General features: G+C 48.0%; 3 protein-coding genes across 3 annotated transcripts in view; 1 reads left to right on the top strand and 2 right to left on the bottom strand.

Moving 5' to 3' along the window:
* The window catches only part of zgc:77151 (uncharacterized protein LOC337153 homolog), an 11,765-nt gene extending 9,824 nt beyond the window's left edge, over positions 1-1,941 (bottom strand). Inside the window, 1 exon segment of the mRNA XM_067228594.1 lies at positions 1,853-1,941. Within this exon segment, the coding sequence (XP_067084695.1) occupies positions 1,853-1,873 (21 nt within the window). The 5' untranslated portion in view covers positions 1,874-1,941.
* Positions 1,942-5,243: 3,302 nt separating this feature from the next.
* On the bottom strand, positions 5,244-13,315 carry uimc1 (ubiquitin interaction motif containing 1). The gene is made up of 16 exons (XM_067228593.1): positions 12,886-13,315; positions 12,524-12,596; positions 12,087-12,214; positions 11,378-11,782; positions 10,414-11,265; positions 10,173-10,251; positions 9,646-9,779; positions 8,899-9,411; positions 8,607-8,805; positions 8,251-8,268; positions 7,313-7,371; positions 6,898-7,228; positions 6,480-6,567; positions 6,105-6,355; positions 5,582-5,705; positions 5,244-5,487 (listed from the first exon to the last, which is right to left on the bottom strand). Exons 1-16 carry the CDS (start codon positions 12,994-12,996, stop codon positions 5,265-5,267), a joined length of 3,588 nt encoding a protein of 1,195 aa, XP_067084694.1. The 5' UTR covers positions 12,997-13,315; the 3' UTR covers positions 5,244-5,264.
* A 386-nt stretch (positions 13,316-13,701) lies between these two features.
* Positions 13,702-16,796, top strand: znf346 (zinc finger protein 346). Its single transcript, XM_067229145.1, has 7 exons — positions 13,702-13,759; positions 14,298-14,401; positions 15,026-15,121; positions 15,377-15,524; positions 15,793-16,026; positions 16,324-16,423; positions 16,612-16,796. The coding sequence occupies exons 1-7, from the start codon at positions 13,702-13,704 to the stop codon at positions 16,736-16,738; spliced, it is 867 nt and encodes a 288-aa protein (XP_067085246.1). The 3' UTR covers positions 16,739-16,796.
* Positions 16,797-22,500: the final 5,704 nt, after the last annotated feature.

The following is a 22,500-nucleotide window of genomic DNA, read 5'->3' as shown; positions in this document are numbered from 1 at the left end:
AAATTATCCATTACAGCCATGAATATAGACTTTCAGATTCCGTGTAATGTTTCCTTGTGGAGGAAACTCCCTTATGGCCGCTTATTAAGTCAAACTGACTTTAAATACATTTCATATGATGTATATATTTTTATAGGATGCGTGGATTTTTTTAATGCTAAGAGAATATTCAAGTGAAGACATGCATGGATTTGGAAAGGATTAAAAAGAGACCATGTCAGTTTTGGTTTGTTTGTGACAAACGTTCTTATTAATACACTACGTAGATTCTCTAAGAAAAGCTTGACAGGAAAATCAAATGCTGCCATTCAAAACTAACTAGGCTATGCAATCTTATGTTCTATCTTGAATATATTCTAAAAGCTCTAGCTACTTACAGGCTGCTAAAAAGCGTAAAATTCTCACCTTCCCTCCCCCCTATCCGGCTCAATACCCAACCCCCTCTCGCTGTCTCTCTCTAAAATAGCAGCGACAACCAGCTCCCCGTGAACACGTTAATCAACCGGCCAGCTAGCGGTGAAAGCGAGGCACTGAAGCCTTAGGTTAGCAACAGATATATAGCCTAAAGATTCTTTCCCCATTTTGAGTATGGATTTTTTTTAAATAGAGACTCTAATCTAAAAGACAGGCCTACGTCAATGCTCGTGATGTCGTTAGAAATCCAGTGTTGTGCCAGTCAGAGAAGAGGGGGGGGGGGGGGGGGGGGGGGGGGGGAATGTCAAGGAAACTTTTTGTCCAAAAGCACAAACATGACCTTGGGTATCTTATCAAAAATACTTTACTGAGGGGATAACCTTCTCAACATAGTAAGAGCTATCCCATATTTTAAGAATAAAGAAATGTTGCATAGCCTACATAAATAGGACTATTAGTTGGCTATTGTATAATTGTAGTATTCACATACCACAACTAATATAGCCTATAGGCTGAAAAATAATCTATCATAAACCATTTTGATATTGAAGACATTAATATAACAGTTCATTTCTTAACGTCCTTAAATTCGACAAAAACCTCCGTCCGAATCAAACGTCCATGTGTTTGCTAAAATTGAATCAAGATAATCCTTGCTATTTCAAGTACAAAGTACAGAGATTTCCTGGCGATATTAACATTCCAACTTCTGCTATTGCAATTAAACGAGACACAAAATGTCGGAGATTCTTAATACCAATATGCTGGCCATTTGTGTGCGATAAATAGCCTAAATTGCTCCACCTAGTTCTCGAAAATATTTTTCGAATATTTGATATCACGTGAATTCAAAATTAAGATACTGATTTTTCGACTCGAACTATTCACATTTCGTAGTTAAGGTTTCAATATCACTAACTTGGTGGGGGAAAAGGTATTCAAGTTTCTTGATATTAGTTTACCGAATCGATAGAATAAAATGTTTTAATGTGGAAAAGTGTGGGGGTGGGGGTAGGTAGAGATGGCGAACGTAGATTCTCGACACGACACACAAAGAAATTAATCATTAACATCACGAAAATATAGAAAATTGCAGTATATTAAATTGCAAGTTATAGCCATTAAATATGATCTCCACGTCAATGTTACTGTGAGTTTCCACAACAGAATTTCAAGAAGCTATTTCCCCCTTGAAAAGTTGTAAGTCTCTCATTCAATAAAGTTGCAATTGCAGTCAAAACCTCAGCTTGCTTGATAGGATAACAATCAATCCAACGCTGTAAACTAAATTTACAGATATCAAATATTCGAGTTGATATTAAAATGAAATCGATGTACAGTCTGGTTATTTCCTATATCAACAGGTTAATGTGCCATGCGATTGAGTCCGAAAATAGCGATTTATTGGAAAATAATATAAAGTCAGTTTCGGCTTTACCTGTATCGCATTCTGCTCCATTGCAGTCCTGCATTCCCTTATTCGCTCTCCAAACCCCCTATCAAGTTACACAGCCGGGTACTCACCGGCATACAAACAAATGCACAAGAAGAAAAGGGTTCTTTTTTTGTGAAAATAGGACAGGATCTAGGTGTGGCCAAACTCTTAGCGAGAGTTGCCTATAAAGTTATTGTTTATATGAAAGTGGATATTTTGATTGACAGGAGAAATTCACCGGATTGTGTTTACGATGTAAAAAAAAAAGTTTTAGATTTTATTGTCACAGCAGTGAATTGGTGAAGTTTCGTTACAATGTAATAACAAAGTTGCTGAGACACTAATTCAAGGGTAAAGGACGGAGCATGCGTGAGACCAACGCGTGGCAATGAACAGAATTGATAGTAACTTGTTTTTAGCATATTCTTTATTGAGCAATGTAGTAACGAGAAAGGAACTTACAGGAAGAAAAAATAAACACAGCACGCAGACTTACATTTGTACACTTATGTAGCTGAAGTTGTAACTGACTGTTATATATATCAGATATTTCAACGCAAAAATAAAACGTTTCATTGTAACATTTCAGCACCCCTGTAGTCACTGGCAACACTTTTTCTCAGTTACATGGGAAGGCATTTAGCCTCGTGACCATTCGACATGTATTTGTGTCTTTTACGATTTTGATTTAAACCCCGACATTTTATGTATACGCTTGTTGCCCACTAGGGGAGTTACCACGTGTTTTGGTTGACTGCGTAACACTTTTTTTTTTGCTTGGCAGGTCTAATGCATATTAATAGGGTATGACGCTAGATAAATTATTACCCAGATGAAATATAATTTTCAGACAAGGAGCATGTGTCTACCTGTGAAAGGCCGCGATATGTGAGCCAATGTTTCAGCCACGTTTGCATTTTTCAACTGACAAAACAATGAAATTACATTTAACAAAGCAGATCATGACAAAACACCATTGCAATAAGTGAGTCCAGGGGGGGGGGGGGGAAATATTTATATAACAAAACAGCATAATATCTTTAATATCCTTTTGTAAACCCAAGTGGGTGTGACTGTTTAGTTGCGTATGTGGTGTTGTTATGGTTTGTCAACCATGGGCTCTCTTTAACACAACATATATCATTTCAAGTACAGTCTAGAATCTTATACGTTTGCTCCTCTCCTATCACTAAGACAGCTTTCTTCATTCTCCTCTCCCTCCTTACCCTCCTCCTCACCCTCCTCCTCCTCCTCTTCACTGCTCTCTTCCAGCAGGTGGGACCGGAGGGGCAGGGTTGGGCCACGGACGTTACCATGGCGGCACCCTTCCCGCTGCTGTCCTTGGAGACCAGGAAGGTGATGTCACACTGGGGGGTCATGATGCAAACGGTGTCCTTGCGTTTCTCACTGAAGCTGGAGAGTGGAGGGAGAGAGAGAGATAGGGGATGAGAAAGAGGTGGTGAGAAATAGAGGGAGAGAGAGGGAGAAAGAGAGGGGATGAAAAATAGATAGTGATAAATAGAGGGAGAGAAAAAAACAGGAGGGACAGTGAGAAAGAAAGAGGGAGGAAAGAGAGGTAGAGAGAGAGAGAGCGAGGAGGGAAATAACATAACTCACAAACCCCTCTCCGATGGACATCAAAGACAAAACAGTCCTCATAACTCCACCCATGCGTGGGATATGCTTCTGTTTATAAACTGCTCCATCCACCCCCAAGATTATCTTCAAGTGGTCCAGTCCTCAGTTGACACGGATACGGTTGGCGAGCGTTGCCAGGGCAGCAGCACACAGCTGGGCAGTGCGTGTGGAGAGTGTCACAGACCAGACGAACCTGCTCCCAGTCTGGCTGTCTGGCTGGCGGCTCAAAGACTTCCCCCATGATCCCCTGGGCTCTGCCTAGGCCTTTCTCCTCGCAGAGGTTCAGACCGAAGCAATCAAATGACCAATGACAATGATTTATTATGATTGTATGAACAGTAATTATCACCTATGAATACTCTCTGGAAAAGTGGGTCCCTGCTCCTGCAGAGCTACCTTCCTTTGGTTCATGCTCTAACTCTAATCTAGCACACCTGATTGTAATGATTAGCTGGTTGATGCTTGATGAATCTGGTTAGTTACAACTGGGGTTGGACTGATGACCTACATGAAGGTAGCTCTCTAGAAACAGGGTTGAACTGAATACGTTGATAAATGGGTGATGTGAATAGATTTTCAGGAGAGGTAGCATGTGATTTCACAGACTAAGGAGTAATCTGACTTGTGAACTCAATGGACTATGGATTGTTTGTGATATTGTGCAATAGGCCTACTGTATCCGGCATACCTTCTCAGTCTGAATTATGCTTCATGAAAATGTTCTCCTTTGTGTCTTGAAGTACATCCATCCCCTTATGACTCAACAAAAAATGCCCTGACGACACAGCCCTGTTTGTCTCTAGAATGTGGGCTAAGCAACAGGAAGTATTACCTATTAAGTGTGTCAATTTAGCAGACGCTTTAATTCAAAGCGGCGAACTAATCTATCTGTATGGTCATCGTTTGGCGAGAGACTCACTTCTCAATCTTCTCAAATTGGTTAGAAAGCTGTAGGTCAAGGGTGTTCAATCCTGGTCATCAGGGTCCACTGTCCTGCACGTTCTAGATGTGTCCCTGCTCCAGCACACCTGATTCAAATGAAAGCTCGTTATCAGGCTCCAACAGCAGATATTCCTAAAATTCACAGCGTTCAACTGCAGTAGATGAGCGAGCCGGTGCGCAATTACGCACGTGAAAGAACAAGCCAGGACTTCCCTGTTCCTCCTTACAAAGCTGCAGAAGGCAGTGCCGGTTATAAACGTCTGAACGACAAAGCGCATCAACGAGCGGTCGGTCTCAACGTGTGTCCCCCTCAACACGAGACCGCTACAGACCTTTAACCGTCATTGCAAACATGCAGGAGCTCATCAATACGTTCGTCTTTGAGGAACACAATATCAAAAATGGCGGCTGCAACATTCTGTAGTGGCGGCTGTTGTTTCAAAAACGGTTGTAGGTTGCTTGGTTGGGATTATAACTGGAAAGCCCGCATTCGTTAAATGTCTGTTTCAAGAAAGGAACGTAGAGGAGAGGTCACACGATCACACGCACGCTCATGGTGTTTTAACCGATTTTCTGTTTCAAGTATTTACCTTTCTACTTCTCCATAACGCTAGATAGGGAACTTTCAGATGCACCTGGCAAAACAAGACACAACGCCGGTCCATACCCAACTGCTAATCAAATGGATCAGTGCGAACCACAAACCAAAGAGCAGTTTTATACATTACAGTAAGATTTAATCCGATTAATTCACATTATTCAAATCAGTATAACAATCATTAAAAAAAACACAATTATTAGTGTCTTCGTTGGAAGAAAACTGAGCTTGATAAGGCTATCGTCTGTTTGCCCTCCTCCTCCTCCCTCCTCCTCCTCCTCCTCCTCTTCGGCTGGGCTTGGTGCTGTTGTACTGGTGTTTGAAGTCTATAAGGCAGTCGGTGGCTTCAGAGATGGAGGTGAAGGAGCGGATGGGTGAGGTACTGACTCGTGGGCCGGGCCCGGAACATTCCTCGCCGCTGTCGCCGGGGTCACCCTGCCCTCGCCTCTCTGCCGTCACGCTGCAACACGGGTTAACGTGTCACGCGTGTACACACATACACACACTGGGTAGACCATGCTGAAGAGAGCAGGTTCTGTTGAGGCGTGGCTCACCTGGCCTTGAATCTGGGGTCACATGATCCTGCCTCAGCTCTCCCTGTCGACCAAACAACCAGCTCATCACCAACCACAAACAACGTACTTTTAAAAAATTCCATATTCGTCTTGGAATTAAGAACTTAACTACCCTCTGTGGCCATCACAACGGGTAGTTACGTCTGTATTATGGGATGGGAGCGGGAGAAATGTACCAGGGTTTGTGCTTTCAGTCTGGTCCAGGGCTGACAGCAAGGTTCCGCTCTGTGGGAGAAAGTTCTAGAATGACACATCTATCCCGGATCCGCGTCCCTGGGGACTCTGACCATCACGTGTTCCAAACGGTTCCCTCAAGGTTCTCAGCGGAACCCGTCAGGATGTGTCAAGGGTTGGGATTCACAGTGTGTGTGGAAAGCCCAGCAGATAATGAAGACCCAGAACTGTGCACTTTTAACAGGAGTTCGACCTCAGGAACGGGTGTGTATTATAATTCGTTTTACCAGACAGAGCAGTAACATGACCTTGACTACAGTATTACATCATTTGGATGAAAGCCTCATCTCAGCGATGTCATGTTGACGACAGAACGCTCCTGTTCTGGCTGTCCCAGGCTGTGAGGCAGGGTTTAGCTCGGTGGTTAGAGTATTATGGGATGTACTGTGGTGCTGTCCCGGTACCTGGCCTGGCCTGGACTGCTGTAGCTGGAGGCACTGTTCCACGTGCCGCTTATAGTCCCTCAGAGGAAACAGCTTCTGACACAGGAAGCACTTCTCTCTCGGGGGAGGCGGTCTGCTGTGGACACACACACACACACACACGTCATGAAGTGGCATCCAAATAATTGTAGTGTGCCTCCCTGCTGGTGGACCAGAGCAGGCCTGCAGGTCAGGGGTGGAGGGTGGCTGTATCCGCTCACCTGTTGGAGCCACAAGCAGAAGAGCTGGGCTGCTCCCCTCCAACGATCTCCCCCCTCCTGGTTCTCTTCCTACGAGCCTTCACTGAGACTGGGGCAGGGAGGGAGGGAGGGAGGGAGGGGAGGGTTGAGAGAGATAGAGGAAGGGAGGGAGATAGGGAAGGGGGGAAAGCGAGGGGGAGGGAGAGAGAAAATACGAAGAATTGCAAGTTCTAGGACGTTTCCAAAAGGATGCTTTTCCATTGCAAACTTCAACATTTCCATTCTAAACCTGTTTGACTGCTGCCAGTGCACACAGGCCTAGGTCTACTGTGTGTTGCTGTATCCGTGGACGACAAATAACTGTATCTGTACAGCCTTTTTTTGACCTACAACGTCCCAGATGTCAAAACACCTGAGCCACCCCCCTCACCCCGCTCACCTTGGCTCTCCTCCTGAGTGTCCATCTCCTCCAGGGCGCCCCCTGGTGTCCCGTCGCAGTAGGCCGCGTGCATCTCTATCTCCCCCAGGGGGAACGGCTGCATGCACATAGGACACTCCATCCTGGGGGGGTCGGGATCTGGGTCGGCCCCCCTCCTGCTCCTCCCCCGCCCCTCCTCCTCCTCCTCCTCCTCCATCCCCACATCCTGTCCTCTGGACGGGGGGATCCCCACCTCTCCATCCACCTCCACCTCCATCCCCTCCTCCTCCTCCTCCTCCTCCCTCGAGGCCTCTCTCCGGGGCTGGGGTAGGGCCTCGGTCTCTGGCCGGAGCTAGGAGCCAGAGAAGGCAAGGTGAGAGAGAGACTACACACACACACACACACACACACATATACACACACACACACCACCCACCTGGGCCGGGCTGGTCACCATCAGGTCCTGGGTGCGATCATCGTCGCTCAGCTGGGTCTCTGTCGGGTCACACAAGAGGCGTGTCGTCATGACAACGCGTCACCCTGTCACACCCGTGCCCGGTCTCGCTTTTCTCACATTTCAACGTGTTACCATGGTTCCCAAATGTGGGAGAAAACTAAGCATCTGCTTCTTTTAATCCTAAACAATAAATCAAGTCTTTCTTTATATGACTTTATTCATATAATATGAATTCTCTACATAAGAAGTATATCTTACCCCCAAAACATATTAATATTTATGACTAACTATTGATTAGGATTATCACATGCCCATGTTGAATTCACCCAGTTCTTCCACACCTACCTGGGCAAACATCACTGCCTGTGATGTCCACCTCCACTTCCTCCTCCTCCCTCCCCCACTCCTCCTCCTTCGCTCCTTGCTCCCTGGTTCTCCTCTCCTCCTCCACTGGAGGTGCTGGAGTCTGGCTCGCCCCTCTCTCTCCTCTCCTCAGGCCCAGCCTCCTGTTAAGCACACCAACACCCCCCCCCTTCAGTCACCTACACTCTCCCCTTCAGTCACCTACACTCTCCCCTTCAGTCACCAACACCCCCCCCCTTCAGTCACCTACACTCTCCCCTTCAGTCACCTACACTCTCCCCTTCAGTCACCTACACTCTCCCCTTCAGTCACCTACACTCTCCCCTTCAGTCACCTACACTCTCCCCTTCAGTCACCTACACTCTCCCCTTCAGTCACCTACACTCTCCCCTTCAGTCACCTACACTCTCCCCTTCAGTCACCTACACTCTCCCCTTCAGTCACCTACACTCTCCCCTTCAGTCACCTACACTCTCCCCTTCAGTCACTCCTCCCCAGGATGAAAGGGTTTGCCTGAATGAAGAGATTGATTGTGATAGGCTGGCCCTCTTTACCTTCGAGGCAGAAGCTGTCTGGAGTCACGGAACACAGGTGAGGGAGATTTCTAGAAGAAACACAGGCCGGGAACGCCACTGTTAGAGCGCATGTTACGTCAACACGGTTTCTTTTTGACATAACATTCAAACATTTTGTCTTATTTTTCTTATTGTCAACGGTGGGGAATTAGCACCACCAGGTGGTCTTACCTCTGCCGGTTCAGGAGAAGAAAGCAACATGGTGTCACACTCCTTCCACCCCCATCCTCTCCTCCCCCTCCCCTCCCCCCTCGTCTTCTCTCCCTCCTGCTCCTCGTCCTCCACCACCTCCACCTCCTCCTCCTCTTCCTCCTCCGTCTCCTTCCTCCTCCCACCCCCCCTCTCCTCCTCCTCCTCCTCTTCCTCCTCCTCAGGGAGGCGGGGGGCGTGGGCCCTCCGGCGACGGCCCGCCCTGGAGGAGGCTGTGTCGGGGGGTCCGGGCAGGATGGCCTCCCCCCACTCGGCCTTCCTCAGCAGGCTCCTCTGGGCCTCCTTCAGGCTCTTCTCATACACCTCCAACTGGGCCAGGATCACCTGGGACACACACACACACAGCATGGGTGGTAGGAGCAATCTGACAGCTTTAGAATCCAAATATTAAAAAAACAGTGGACCATGAGATCTCACCTGTGTGTAGGTGTCTGGGTCTTGGCCCTGGGGACAGAAGGGCACGCCCCAGTAGTACCGCACGGCTCCCCCGCCTCCCTGCTCCTCTCTGGGGGTGGAGGTCCGGACGGAGGGTCCCCGGGCCTGGAGGTGGCTGGCTCCTCTGGCCTCGGGCTGACGGGAGACATCCACAGAGCCCTGGAAGGGGAGGGGAGCCCCAGCCGCATACATGCCCCGATAGGTGAACTTCCACCTGGGTCGTTTGGCCTGACTCTCCCCCTGGGAGTTAGAGTCTTCCAGCGGGCGTTTGTGAGGTCCGGGACCAGGGTCTAGGCTGGGACCAGAGGGGCCAGGACTAGGGTCTAGGCTGGGACCAGGGGCTTGGCTGGGACCAGGGTCTTGGCTGACATGGCTGTATGATGGAGAGGAGGGCCTGGGACTGTGGCCGGGTTTAGGGGGGTGTTCCTGGGTGTCTGGCTGAGGGAGGGAGCCCTCCTGGGGGAAGACCGGGCTGGGGGAAAGGGCCAAAGGCAGCTGGGGGAGGATAAGACAGAAATCCAGCCACTGTTAGAGATGTAGGTCATGGCAAGATTACAGTTGAGGGTTTCAGATCAGGCCTATGCTATGCAACTGTAGTTTTACATAGACGTTTTCACAGTTATCGTACTCAAAGAGATGATTTATTTAATGCAAATAAGAAAAATATTCATCAACACTTGTGTGTGGAGTGTCTGGAAAAACACCATCTAGTGAGAGAGGCCTTCTCACCTTGGCAAGGTCACCCTCCTCTTCCTCTTCCTCGTCCTCCGACCAGTGCAGCACCATGTCGCTGGTTAGCTCCTGCAGAGACTCCCCTGCTGCCCTGTTCACCTCCTCCTCCACCACCTCCTCCTCCTCGGGGGCTAAGAATGGAGAAATTACAGGTCAATGTCTCACACACACACACGTACACTTACACACAAGAACAGACATAGTTGCACACACATCCATCCACAACAACTATGAAAAACAAGCCAATGGGGAGGGGGAGGGGGGGCGGAGCCTTCTACGTGGCTCCGCCTCCTTCCTGCGTGTGTTGCTATGGCAGCTGACGTCCTCCAGATCAGACCCAGATATGGACTGACAGCCAGGAGGAGCAGGAGCAGACAGACGGAGTCCGCAGACCGCAGGCTGCACCTCAAAGCTGCAGTCCAACATCAGACACGCGCGCAGCGCCGCGCCGCTCTGCCAGTGATTACATCTGCATTTGATTTGATAAGAGAGGTTTTGGAAGGGTAAGACCACACCATATATACCTGGTCTTGCTCTCTCATCTGAGTGGCCAGTTTGATGTGATGACGACTTGTCTCTCCCTCCCCCCTGGCCATCATCATCCTTCCATGGACAGAACAAGGCAGAAAGGACATTTCTTTTTTTTTACAAACAAAACTGAATATGCATCCTTGACAGGGTTTTAAGGTCACTCTGTACAATAATAATCGATAGAAACATGCTGGAAAATGAATGAAGACCGATTCATAGTTTGAGAGAACTCACTGGACATATCTTGTTCCGGTCAAGAATGTCCACCTCCTCTGATTGGCTGGTTTCAGGTGCTCGTCTCCTCTTCAGGGACAGGCTTGTTCTGGATTGGCTAAGGCACTGAGGGGGAGGAGCCCTGCTATTAACTTCAGAACTCCTGTGGGTGGGGCATGTCGGACAATCTTCCTCATCTCTCCTCTCATTGGCTGAACTCGGAGGAAGAGAAACTCCGCTTCTTCCCTTGTCTGTGATTGGACGAGAGCTTGGAAAGACAGGACTTTTGGGACAGTCTGGAACAGTCCGGGTCACCAACGCCTCCTCCTCTCCATCGCTCACAGAAAATGTGACACAGTCCGTTATTGACAATACGGGGCTTCTGGGAATCGTAGTCCTATCACTCCCCGAGGAGTCAGGACTACACGTCATGGGGAACCCAGGATCTTGGGCCTTCGGGAGAACCGACCCTTCGGTCTTGGAGAACCCAGGGTCTGGGCTGGCGGGGAACGCAGGGCTCTTCAGCGGGGAGAACAGGGTTCCCTCAGGAAAGCCCGGCTGGGAGCAGAGGAGGAACCCGGAGGAACAGCAGTCGGCCAGCAGGTCCTGGCTGAGGCGGGGAATGCGGAGCACTGGTGTACCTTTAGGGGTGGAGGCAGCCTGGGTGGAGGCAGCCTGGGTGGAGGCAGCCTGGGTGGAGGCAGCCTGGGTGGAGGCAGCCTGGGTGGAGGCAGCCTGGGTGGAGGCAGCCTGGGCGGAGGCAGCCTGGGCGGAGGCAGCCTGGGCGGAGGCAGCCTGGACGGAGGCAGGGTCCTGGGACCTGGGGCTGCAGGAGAGGTCTTCTAGAAGGTTCCTCTGACCGGTCCCGTCCTTCTGGGGAGGGAGGGAAATGTTCACAGGCGACGTGAGAGCAACCATCGCAAACACAGAACTTATTCTATTTTACACCACTGGAGCCTCAAATCTTTACCCCTGTCAGACTGACCTGTGAGGGAGGGGAGGCAGAGGGGGAGGCAGAGGGGGAGGCAGAAGGGGAGGCAGAAGGGGAGGCAGAAGGGGAGGCAGAGGGGGAGGCCTGGGTGGAAAGCTTCTGGGTCTGGGACAGGTCAGGCATCTCCAGCAGCAGGCTCCCCTCCTTCCTCCTTCTCCTCCACCTCTCCTCTCCATCCAGATCTGCCCCCACGCAAGGGCTGCCGGCTTTGGCACTAGCCTCCCTGCCGGCCCCGTGGTTGGGGTAAGAGAGCTTGCGCCTGGTGGGCTGGATGGTGGGGGAGTCGGGGTCTTCCTGGGGGATCCAACCGTGACTTTGGCCTTGAGAGGGGGAGCACGGCTGGGTAGGGCCTCCCCCGAGCAGAGACTCCGAGGTGGGCTGGGATGATGTGAGGTCCCCCTGGGAGGAAGAGAGACACGGAGGAAGAATCCGTCACTGTCTCTTCAGAAGGAAGGGCAGATTTAAAAATCTGTTTACATTCTACTGGAGTGGTAGACCAGTCTGATCTCTTGAACTGGGTTCACCAACAACCGCCTAACTGCTCTCAGATCCAAAAAATGTATTTCTCAATCCAGAATTGTTCTAGAAAAGGCTTCAAAATGTTCTAAACCCAGTCAGGGATGGTCTCTGTTGTAACCTGGCTCCAGATACACAGCCAGGGGGTTAAAGGCCACTCAGAGGCCAGGGGTTAAAGGTCACTCACACAGAGGCTCTCCTCTATAGCTTTCCTGACCGCCTCCTCTTCCTGCCGCAGACGAAGAGCTGCCTTACTGGCTTCCTGTTCGCTCAGCTTCACAGCCAAGTCCAACATCTGTTCCTCTGTCATACCTGCTGAAGTAAGAGAGAGAGAGAGAGAGAGAGAGAGAGAGAGAGAGAGAGAGAGAGAGAGGAAAGGAAGGAGAGAGAGAGGAAAGAAAGGAAGGAGAGGGAGTGAAGGAGGAAAGAAGAGAGAGGGAAGAAAGGAGGAAAGGAAGGAGAGAGGGAGTAAAGCAAGAAAGGCAGAAAGAAAGAAAGAGATGGAGAAAAATGTTCACAGAAACATTCAACCCCTTTCTATTACACTTCACAATATACTGCCGTGTTTTGTGTGTGTATTTTTAGTATGCATCAGCAAATCTATTTTTCGTGCTAAGAACACACCATTTGAAGGACTTTTCCTTTCCCTCTCTCTTCTTCTTCCATCTCTTGATGGTGTGGGTATAAAATCTCCAGCCTGGTTCACACAAAACAAATACCTCATTATCTGTAGCTCTAATTAATTAGCAATTCCAAAATAACCTCGGATTACACCAATACAATAGTAAGAACTACGTACAATATTGATGATAAGGGACATTAGAGGACCTTTACTCTAAGCAGGTAATATAAGTGGACCATACAAAGCTTGCTAGAAGTTTAGACACCTATCTGATAATCTTAACAACTGTTTAGTTCCGTATAACTACGCTTAACGGCGCAGCCTTGTCCGGGATTTACAGTTAAGACACATTAAGACAGCACACCTCATCGTCGCTGTCTGAAACGACAACCGTGTCCTCGTCTAGAACTTCTCTTCTTTGACGTTTTCTCAGAGCGTCGCCAGATTCTTTACTCTCTCGCCTTTTCCGAGGCATGATGGTTTAGCTGAAGTGTTATCCTTAACGACTGGTATGTCGTTTTAATGAAGCTAAAATAACTAGCTAGCTAGCCAACTGTCAGATAGCCAGCCAGCACTGCACAGACGTCGCTAGCACTCCATAGCTAGATACTTAGCCAACTTAAACTTGACTAACAAAGCTTGTAAAATAGTTAGCTAAAATCTAAACGGTCAGCTACGTAGCTACTATACTTATACTTGGCTAAGTAGCTGTCAGTGCTAAGATAATGCGTAACTAGCTTTGAGTTGTTATTTATCGCTAACGATTGTTATAAATCGCTAGTCTGGAAGCCATGTTGCTATTTAGCTTGGTCACGTGACTAAACAACAGTGGCACGTGGAGTATCGCTGATTTGTCAATCCGATATAACGTTTCATCTTCAATATTTGTATTTTTGTTGTTGTTGAATATTATGGGGCACTGCAGTTAAGATATATCAACTACTTTCTTCTGACTAGTAACTATACTGTTAATAGTTTAGTGACTTTGAAGATCCACTGTAATCTGTATTTGTAATACACATGTAATGACAGTAGATTTACTGAATGTGGATTTTATCCGGCCCACTTTAGATTAAATTGCGCTGTCTGTGGCCCATGAACTGTAATGAGTTTATTAACGCCACTGGATTAAAGTCTTCAGTTTAAACTGCGCATGTTCAAATCCCCGTTAAATGAAAACATGGCGCTCGAGGAGCAGAATGGAGATTTTCCATTTTTACCTTCGGGGGCTGCGGAGGGTAAGCTCTCTGTTTGACAATGTATTATTAATTATGGTAACAACGGCTGCAGCTAATTTCTAAACGCACGTGAGCCCTTGCTCGTACACTATGTGAGACGATTTCAAGCTAACAGATCGCACGCGAGCCAGCTCTACCGTGTGCCACAGCGCCTGAACTGACGTGCAAGCGCCAAGGTCGATGCAATGAGATAATTAGATATGGCTGTGTTGGCAGGCAAACTTTCATCCAAATGCATAAATATATCCAAAATATAAACATAATATCACCAATGTGCTGTCACCCAGAGTGTGATTTCACTCATCGCAAGACAGGCACAATGTACAGTAGGCTACCCCAACTGCTTTCCAAATATTAATAAATTCAGCATTCAATATAACCATAACAGATCATCTATATTATAAAAACAACACATATATTCACTCATAATGTCTGCCAAACACCTTACCTAGCAGCAATGCCATTTTAACCTAAGCAACTGTAACCTAAGCAATTTTTTATGTGGTCTTGGTGACGTTTCATCTCTTGTCCCCCTCAGTCAACAGGATGATTAAGGAGAACGGGAACCTGTTTTCTGATTCCCAGTGCAAAGTCTGCAGTGCTGTTCTGATTTCAGACTCCCAGAAACTAGCTCACTACCAGGTTAGCATTACGGCTGTGACGCTGTCATGGCAACCACACTTCACGTCCTGTGGTGTTCATGATGCCTGTAATGGAATAAGCTTGGTCTCAGTTAACTGTTATTTAACATAGCTTGTTCTCAGTTTACTGATATTTAACATAGCTTGGTCTCAGTTAACTGTTATTTAACATAGCTTGTTCTCAGTTAACTGATATTTAACATAGCTTGGTCTCAGTTAACTGATATTTAATATAGCTTGGTCTCAGTTTACTGATATTTAACATAGCTTGGTCTCAGTTAACTGGTGGAGGTGTATGTGTCTCATACAGTGCAGGCATGAAGGGTTTGCTTTATCACATGAAGAAGAACTTGTACACTTTGAGTGTATAATACTGTGTTAATACTGTATACTGTATAATACTGTCTTAAAACATTTTGGTTTAGAACTTGCAGCTCTGATTGTGTAGGGGAAGAGGTGTGTGTGTAAGTTGTCTTGTGCGCGTATACAGGTTGTGTTTGTGTGCGTGTAGGCTGTGTTTGTGTGTGTGTGTGTGTGTATCTGTGTGTGTTTCTGGCGCAGTCTTGCTTCGTGTCAGCATAGACTCCGTGGCCATTATCTGATCCCCCCGTCTGACTTTCCCCAGAGCAAGAAGCACGCGAACAAGGTCCGACGCTACATGGGTCTACAGAAAGACGAGGAGCCCGCCATCAAAAAGTTAAAGTCGCCTTCGTCCGACAGCGTAAGAAGCAGAGTCGCGTCCTACAGATTTATAATATTTAAATAACGTATTTATTTAGCTGATGCTTTAATCCAAAGTGACAAACAGTGAGAGATTCGAACCTGCGATCTCTTAAATCTGCAGTCAAGCGATCTAACCACTGAGCTATGCCTACCTCCTGTTTCTTATTTCCCCGCCATGGAAGTGGACCAGAGTTTCCTTGAACCTTTTTGACCTCTTTCTCTTGCCGTTCTCTTTGTCGTTGTCTCCCGGCAGGCCAGCAGTAACGGCCAATCAGAGCGCTACAAAGCATGTCATGTGTGCAACATGTCCTTCTCGTCCGCCGTGGTGGCGGAGTCTCACTACCAAGGCAAGGTGCATGCCAAGAACCTCAAACTGAAGACCTTCGGTCCCCAGGCTCCAGGTGAGGTTCTCCAGATGGTTCTCCAGATGGTTCTCCAGACCGCCGTAGATCAGTGTGATGAAGAAACACACACACACAGAAACCACACACTCACAAAAACCACACACCCAGAAACCACACCCTCACAAAACACACACCCAGAAACCACACACTCACAAAACACACACACTCACAGGAACCACACACTCACAAAACACACACACTCACAGAAACCACACACTCACAAAAACCACACAATCACAGAATGACAACCCCCCTCCCCACCCAGCCGTGGCCCCCCCGCCCCCGGCGGCCCCCCTGGTGAAGAGGAAGGTGGAGGAGACGGGTGGAGTGGCTCCGTCCCTAGGCCCCGCCCAGAACGACCCCGACCGCTTCTGCCCCATCTGCCACGCCTCCTTCAACAACCCCATGATGGCGCGGCAGCACTATGTGGGCAAGAAGCACAAAAAACAGCTGACCAAGATGAAGCTCATGGAGACGTACGGGCCCTCCACAACCCCAGGTGAGGGAGAGGGGGGAGAGGGGAGGGAGGGAGAGTGGGGAAAGAAGAGGGAGAGAGGAGAGAGGGAGGGGGACAGAGGAGGGAGGGAGGGGGAGGGAGGGAGCGAGGAGAGGGGAGGGAGAGAGAGGGGAGAGGAGGGAGGGAGGGAGGGAGGGAGGGAGGGAGGGAGGGAGGGAGGGAGGGAGGGAGGGAGGGAGGGAGGGAGGGAGGGAAGGAGGGAAGGAAGAGATGGGTGAGGAAGACCTCCATAGAGGCAAGTCGTTGAGGTGAGGTGTGCATCTCCTGTTTCCCCTGCAGCCTCCACAGTCAAGGGCTACCCCTGCGCCGTGTGCAACCTGGAGCTCAACTCTGTGGAACAGTACCAAGCCCACATCAGCGGCTCCAAACACAAGAACCAGTATGTGGATCTCATCCAGCTCTCCTTTGAACCATCATGTCCCCCCCTCCTCTCCCCCCCTCCCTCACCCCCCACAAGAAACGTTTGAAAGTGTCGTGTTTATTACGACACTTGTTATGATCAAAGAAAAAACGTAAAGTAATATCTGATATCCGATTTGTATTCAACAAAAACGGATGTGTTTTCAGGGTGAAGAAAGTAGGCAGCTCGACGGCGTTCGTCGGCCCCTCAGAAAACCGGTCCCCCACCGGAGAGCCAGCCCCGGGGGGGTGTGGAGGAACGGTACCCAGCAGAGAAGCAGCCCCAGCAGGCTGAGAACCAGCCAGACCCAGCCGGGACGGAGTGGGAAGCTTTCAACCGGGACTACGAGTGAAGGAGCCAGCTCCCCCTTCTCCACCCCCCCCCCCCCCCCCCCCCCCCCCCCCCCCGACCCCCTGCTGTCCACCTGCCAGTCCCGCTGCCTGTTCTTGGAAGGGCTCCCTTCTAAGAGGCTTGGACCCCACCCTCCCCCCACCCTCACACCTCCTAACCGGCCCCTCCCATGGTTGAGGGACGAATGTGACCCCTGACCCCTTTAACCCTTCCAATGCCCCCCCATTTAATTTCAACAACATCATCAACCAGAGGACCATCAGTTACATGTTGATCCCCCCCCCTCCCATCCTCACCTGTATCCCACCCCCACCCCAACCTCCCCACTGCCTCAGAGAGGCCGTTCCTCCCCAGACTACTGGACTTTAACGAGGTCTCTGTTCTTAGCATTCTGATCTAAAAGATGATGTCATACATGTTCCAGACTCTCTGCCTGATTGTGCGGTTGAAGACAGGGTTGCCTTGGAGACCGTGATGTCAGTCAGAATGGTGGATGTGTAGTTACGTATTTTTGTTTTTAAGACAGGCTTCATTTGTGCTTTAATACCTCATTCAATTTCCCTCAGAATTAACTTAAACTTATGAATTGTAACTTTTAAATTTCTCAATAACTAAGTAGAGTATTCGTAACTAAATCATATCATGGGCTGTTAGTTGTATATTGTACAGGTTAAAGACCATTTTTTGCTGCTCGCACCAGGTTCTGTTAGATGAATTAATTTCTAGTTTGATATTTATTGTGTGAAAGACTGACAAATATATATATATATATATATGTCTTATAATCCCTTTAGTTTTCTGTTTAATTAAATATATACTGTAACACGGTTTACAAACGGCGCCGTAAAGGGATGGCTGAGTCGACGCCTAAAAGTCATCTGTTTTGAGTACTGTGTATTGCATTGCTGGTCAGGAATAGTCTGTTTCTTTCAGGGCTGAAAAGGACAGCAGTTGGTGATGTCCATTTATTTGGTTCCCATTTGTGGGTTTTCATTTTTTGTTGTTGATCTAACTATGCCTTTACTGCGCTCGCGTGTCATATCAAGTCATGCAATAACATTTTCATGAGATTGGTCAGAATGTTAACGTGTGTGTGCTTGTGGAGTGTGTGTGTGGTGAGGAGTGGTCAGAAAGAGAGAAAAGAGAAGCCTTTTAGACATCAGAGAAAAAGTTAGTGAGGGCTGTAACACGATAATAAGCTAAATCCAAGATTTGATGTTACTCAGCAGTAGTAATGGTAGATACCTTATTGATCCAACTAAGGGAATTGCGAGCTACAAATGACTTGTAAAAGGTTCAGAGAATCTTTTTTGTCATAGTTGCTGCAGGATAACTAGAGTGGGGGTTATGACTAGCCTGACAGAAAACTCCACTTGTGTGAAAGTCTAGAGGGACATTACCTGAGTCTGTCAGACTGAAAAACACAGCTCGATTTGTACTGTGATATTACTGTGATAATACCTGTGATATTACTTAGGAGGGACAAGTAGAAGACGTTGAAACTGAACTTTCCAGCCACAGACTGAATGTAAAGTAGGGATGCACCCATGTTTACATTTGTCTCATATCTGATATGATTTAAGTATCATGTTTGCCATTACGGTTCAGTTGGGTACACATATTCTACGCCTTTACCTATGAAAAGACATCTAATTGCCTTAAAGTATTGGATTTCCTTTTCTACATGAGTAAACTTATGTATTTGACAGTAATATATTTTTTATCTAATATCTCCCATGCATATCTTGTGCATCCCTACTTTGACGGTGGTTTCCGAGGTAGATTATTGTGTTTCATGGCAACAAGCATTGTATGATCCTGATTTTTTGTGCTTCTCATTTTGCTATCTCAGACGAACATTTAAATATTTTAGTATTGAATGTGTCCTTTTACATTTATATTGGATGTGATTCATTTAAAGAGGGCTCCTATACACTTCATTGTAAGATATCTACAAAAAAAATACTAGCGAAAAATGGCCTTTGATTTCAAACCTCGTTGTTGTGTTAGTTGTTGTGATGTAAATGATCAGATTTATTTTCAATACAAACTCTGTATGCCTAATAAGTGCTATGAAGATGTGGATCAAATTAAAAGATGTTTAAAAAAAACTATTTCCCAAGAGACGTGTGTTTCAAGGGGCAGCCAAGAGGTTCCACCAGATGGCGCTCTTGCGCCTGGCTAGACAAACTGCTCTCATGTCTCCCGAAATATTGTGAACAAGATACTACAATAAGATTACCCAGCAATATAAAACTTTAAATTTGTTGCTGTGTATGTTAATTGGTATTTTACGCTGCCACGTGAAATTTAAGCGCAAATAATTGTATTTTCTTCCTATTTAAAGATTTAATATATGAGTATTGCTAGGTCCTTGTGAGAGTGAAGTGGACGTCGAATAAGTTAGACGTCGACTAAGGAAAGTTATTAGCGATCACTGGCTAATTTTCAACTCCCTTGTCCTCTCCCGCTCCTGTTGAGGACATTGCCTCTCCATCATAGAGGTCAACGTCCTTGATTTGGCGTAGGTACAAGCTCCATTCATAAATGTGTGGGTGTGTGTGTGCAGGTCTTTTCATTGATAACATCTATGTACCGGAGGGGGAGGTGTGTGGGGCCTCCATTCATCCGGAGGGGCGCGATGTGGGGAGGGGGGGGGGGGGGGGGGGCTGAGATAGCCAGAAAACGTTTACATTTTCCATACTTTAAACAGGAATGTGATATTGGTGTAAACCAAAATAGAGAAAGAAGAAGAAAACATGGATTCGAACAGGCCACAGAGTTGAACTCTCATTCAACAGAGCTAACACTCACAGCCCTTGTTGCCATGTCGCTGAAAAGGTAAACCTCCTCCTGAACCCAATGTCTTAAACATTAACCAGAAGCCTTCAGTGTTTACGCCATGCCTGTCAGCCTCCTTCACAGTCCTCCTTGTCAGTAGAGACAATAACACACAGCCTTGCTCCGTGATTAGTCTTGGTCTTGGTGAATGGCCTCTTGTTTTTCACAATACAAGGTGGGTGCCACGACCGAAACGATAGCTACCCCAGTTTCTATCGGAACAGTTAAACGAGGACAGTGCCTTAGTAGACCTTTTGTGCGGTCGTTGTCAGTATTTGAGTGCTGGACGTAGCTAGAGAGGACGTGTATGCTTGCTCCTTGCCAGGCAGCTGTCAGTGTGTGTGTGTGTGTGTGTGTGTGTGTGTGTGTGTGTGTGTGTGTGTGTGTGTGTGTGTGTGTGTGTGTGTGTGTGTGTGTGAACCCCTGTTCAGATTCTCTCAAATTTGTTCTCATCATCCAGAGAGTAACCCCTGTCTGTGTGTCACGTTGTGTTGGAGGAATAACCTTGGCATGGGTATAGCCCAGCGGCCGAGCGCAGGACTGCAGATCAAGAGATCCCATCTTCAAAACCCCCAGTACCTGACTTATGAAAGCGTCTGACAAATACGTTAATTGGCATCGACCGACTTTCTTTTGCTGCAACGTATTCGTACAATAACATGTTATTGTTCGACTGGAGTTATGATTGATTTGCAATGTGGCCTTGACCGTTCCTTGACTCCGACCACTTAAATCATAACTCTTCTGATCCTGTATCTGCCGCTGTGCTTTCTACATGAACTTTTTGTACGTCTCTTTGGATTAAATCGTCTGGCAAATGACTAAATGTGCATGTGAAATGTGTGATTAGAAAACGTCTGCTCGTGAGGATGGAATGCAAAGAACGTCTCTTTCCAAAACGAAACGGATTCTCAGAAATCTGTTTTCATCACGTCAATCCAGAGAAAAGCGTTTGAAACTCCAGACTTCTAATCTTGTTTGTCGGGGAAAAGAGATTTCAATTCTGAAATTTGAAATCTACACAGATCCACCGAATGAATCTGTTGGAGTGTGATTGTTTTGCTTGGCGGGCCCTCCCTCATGCAAGCATAACAGTGAAATGGACGGTTGTGAACCCTCCAATGGAGCGAATGAAGCAACCGAGACCTCAACACTTCTCTCACACTGCACATGATTCCTGAAAAAACAAAGATTGTAAATTAAAAAAGAAAGAGGAGAGTCGTTTTGTCTGATTTCCATGACCACCTGTCCGTGACTGTGTGTGTGTGTGAGTGTGTGTGTGTGTGTGTGAGTGAGTGTGTGTGGGGGTGTGTGTGTGAGTGTGTGTGTGTGAGTGAGTGAGTGAGTGGGTGTGTGTGTGAGTGTGTGTGTGTGAGTGTGTGTGAGTGTGTGTGTGTGTCCACACAGGGCAGGTGGGTGGGGAAGCTGTCAAACACACACGAGATGGAGAGTAGGGCACAAGAGACAAAAGGAGAGAGAGAGAGAGAGAGAGAGAGAGAGAAAAGGATGGAGTGAAACATCGAGAAAGAGAGAGAGTGCTTGTTCAGGCTTTGTTGAGGGCCTAGTGGTGAGTTCTTTCACACAGTTGTCAGTGACAGTTTGGGGAGGGGGGGCAGGGAGGATGGGTGGGGGGAGGGGCTTATTGTCTTAAAATGAAGACATCCGGGGGCCTATGCCCAGCAATGTTTGACCAAGGAACAAAACAGACCCTCCATGGTGTGTGTGTGTGACTAGGAAGCACAGGTGGCTGAGGATCCTTATGGAAATGAGGCTGAGAAAGGGGTGGCTGGTGTGGGGGGAGGGGGGGTGGTGGAGGGGAATGGGGGGGGGGGGGGGGGGGGGGGAGCTGGTGCAATTTGGTTGTGTTTCATGGATGAGTTCCTCTCGTTTGGTTTCCGGGGATGGTAGGGGGAGGGCGGTGAACTTGGACTGCGCAGAAAGACTCCCAGACAGGGGGGCAGCAAAACAGACAGACAGACGGTCACAAGGACCACTAACCAGGAGGTCACTTAAGAGGAAACATGTATGATAAAACTGTCTGTGTGCGTTACGTTGTCCACTTTGTTTTCCGCCTCTTTGTGAGTTGTCCTATGTATTGGAGTCAGCTGGCTGAGCGGTGAGGGAATCGGGCTAGTAATCCAAAGGTTGCCAGTTCGATTCCCGGTCATGCCAACTGACGTTGTGTCCTTGGGCAAGGCACTTCACCCTACTTGCCTCGGGGGGAATGTCCCTGTACTTACTGTAAGTCGCTCTGGATAAGAGCGTCTGCTAAATGACGTAATGTGATGTATCAACCCCCTGGCTCAGGGGAGGGGCTTAACAACCCGTCTAGTCCCTGTGTTCCAAAACAAACAAAACACCAGGATCACACTGGGTTTCCTCAGCGACGAGCCACGCAAAAACGACCCACGGTGGGATTCTCCGGACCTCCTCCGCCCGGCGCGGCCTCGCTGACTGACAGACGGCTGGCCGGTGAGACTGGGACGGGGCCTGGAGCCATCTGGGTCAACACCGATCTGGACCCACCCAACACGTAGCCTCGCAGACCCTGGTGTGGAGGAGACTGACCGAGACCTCGGCTGACCTGCTCAGCTCATAGGAGGTCAGAGTAGGACAGGGTCCCCTTTGTGAGGAAGAGTGATGAGAAACAGCTTGGCGGCGCGCTTTAACGGCTGCCTACCTGAGGATCTACCTCCCTCTCTCTCTCTCTCTCTCTCTCTCTCTCTCTCCCTCCCTCTCTCTCTCTATCTCTCTCCCTCTCTCTGTCTCTCTCTCGCATAGTTTCTTTCTTTTCTCTCACTCTCGTTTTCCCCCCATTCCTCTCTTTCCTCTTTCTCTCGCTTTCTCTTGACCCCTCCTCTCTT

This window comes from Osmerus mordax, chromosome 25 (genome assembly GCF_038355195.1).
Source record: "Osmerus mordax isolate fOsmMor3 chromosome 25, fOsmMor3.pri, whole genome shotgun sequence".
NCBI classification, from domain to species: Eukaryota; Metazoa; Chordata; class Actinopteri; order Osmeriformes; family Osmeridae; genus Osmerus; species Osmerus mordax.
This window is presented reverse-complemented; position numbering and strand designations above follow the sequence as displayed.

Excerpts from the sequence above, each read along its gene's own strand:
- uimc1 (XM_067228593.1), bottom strand. The coding sequence starts at position 12,996 with ATGCCTCGGAAAAGGCGAGAGAGTAAAGAATCTGGCGACGCTCTGAGA. Across the intron at positions 9,780-10,172 it reads AGATGAGAGAGCAAGACCAG|CCCCCGAGGAGGAGGAGGTG; the intron begins GTATATATGGTG and ends CTCCATTCTTAG. Across the intron at positions 6,356-6,479 it reads TCTGCTTGTGGCTCCAACAG|CAGACCGCCTCCCCCGAGAG; the intron begins GTGAGCGGATAC and ends GTGTGTCCACAG.
- znf346 (XM_067229145.1), top strand. The coding sequence starts at position 13,702 with ATGGCGCTCGAGGAGCAGAATGGAGATTTTCCATTTTTACCTTCGGGG. Across the intron at positions 13,760-14,297 it reads ACCTTCGGGGGCTGCGGAGG|TCAACAGGATGATTAAGGAG; the intron begins GTAAGCTCTCTG and ends TGTCCCCCTCAG. Across the intron at positions 14,402-15,025 it reads AGAAACTAGCTCACTACCAG|AGCAAGAAGCACGCGAACAA; the intron begins GTTAGCATTACG and ends GACTTTCCCCAG.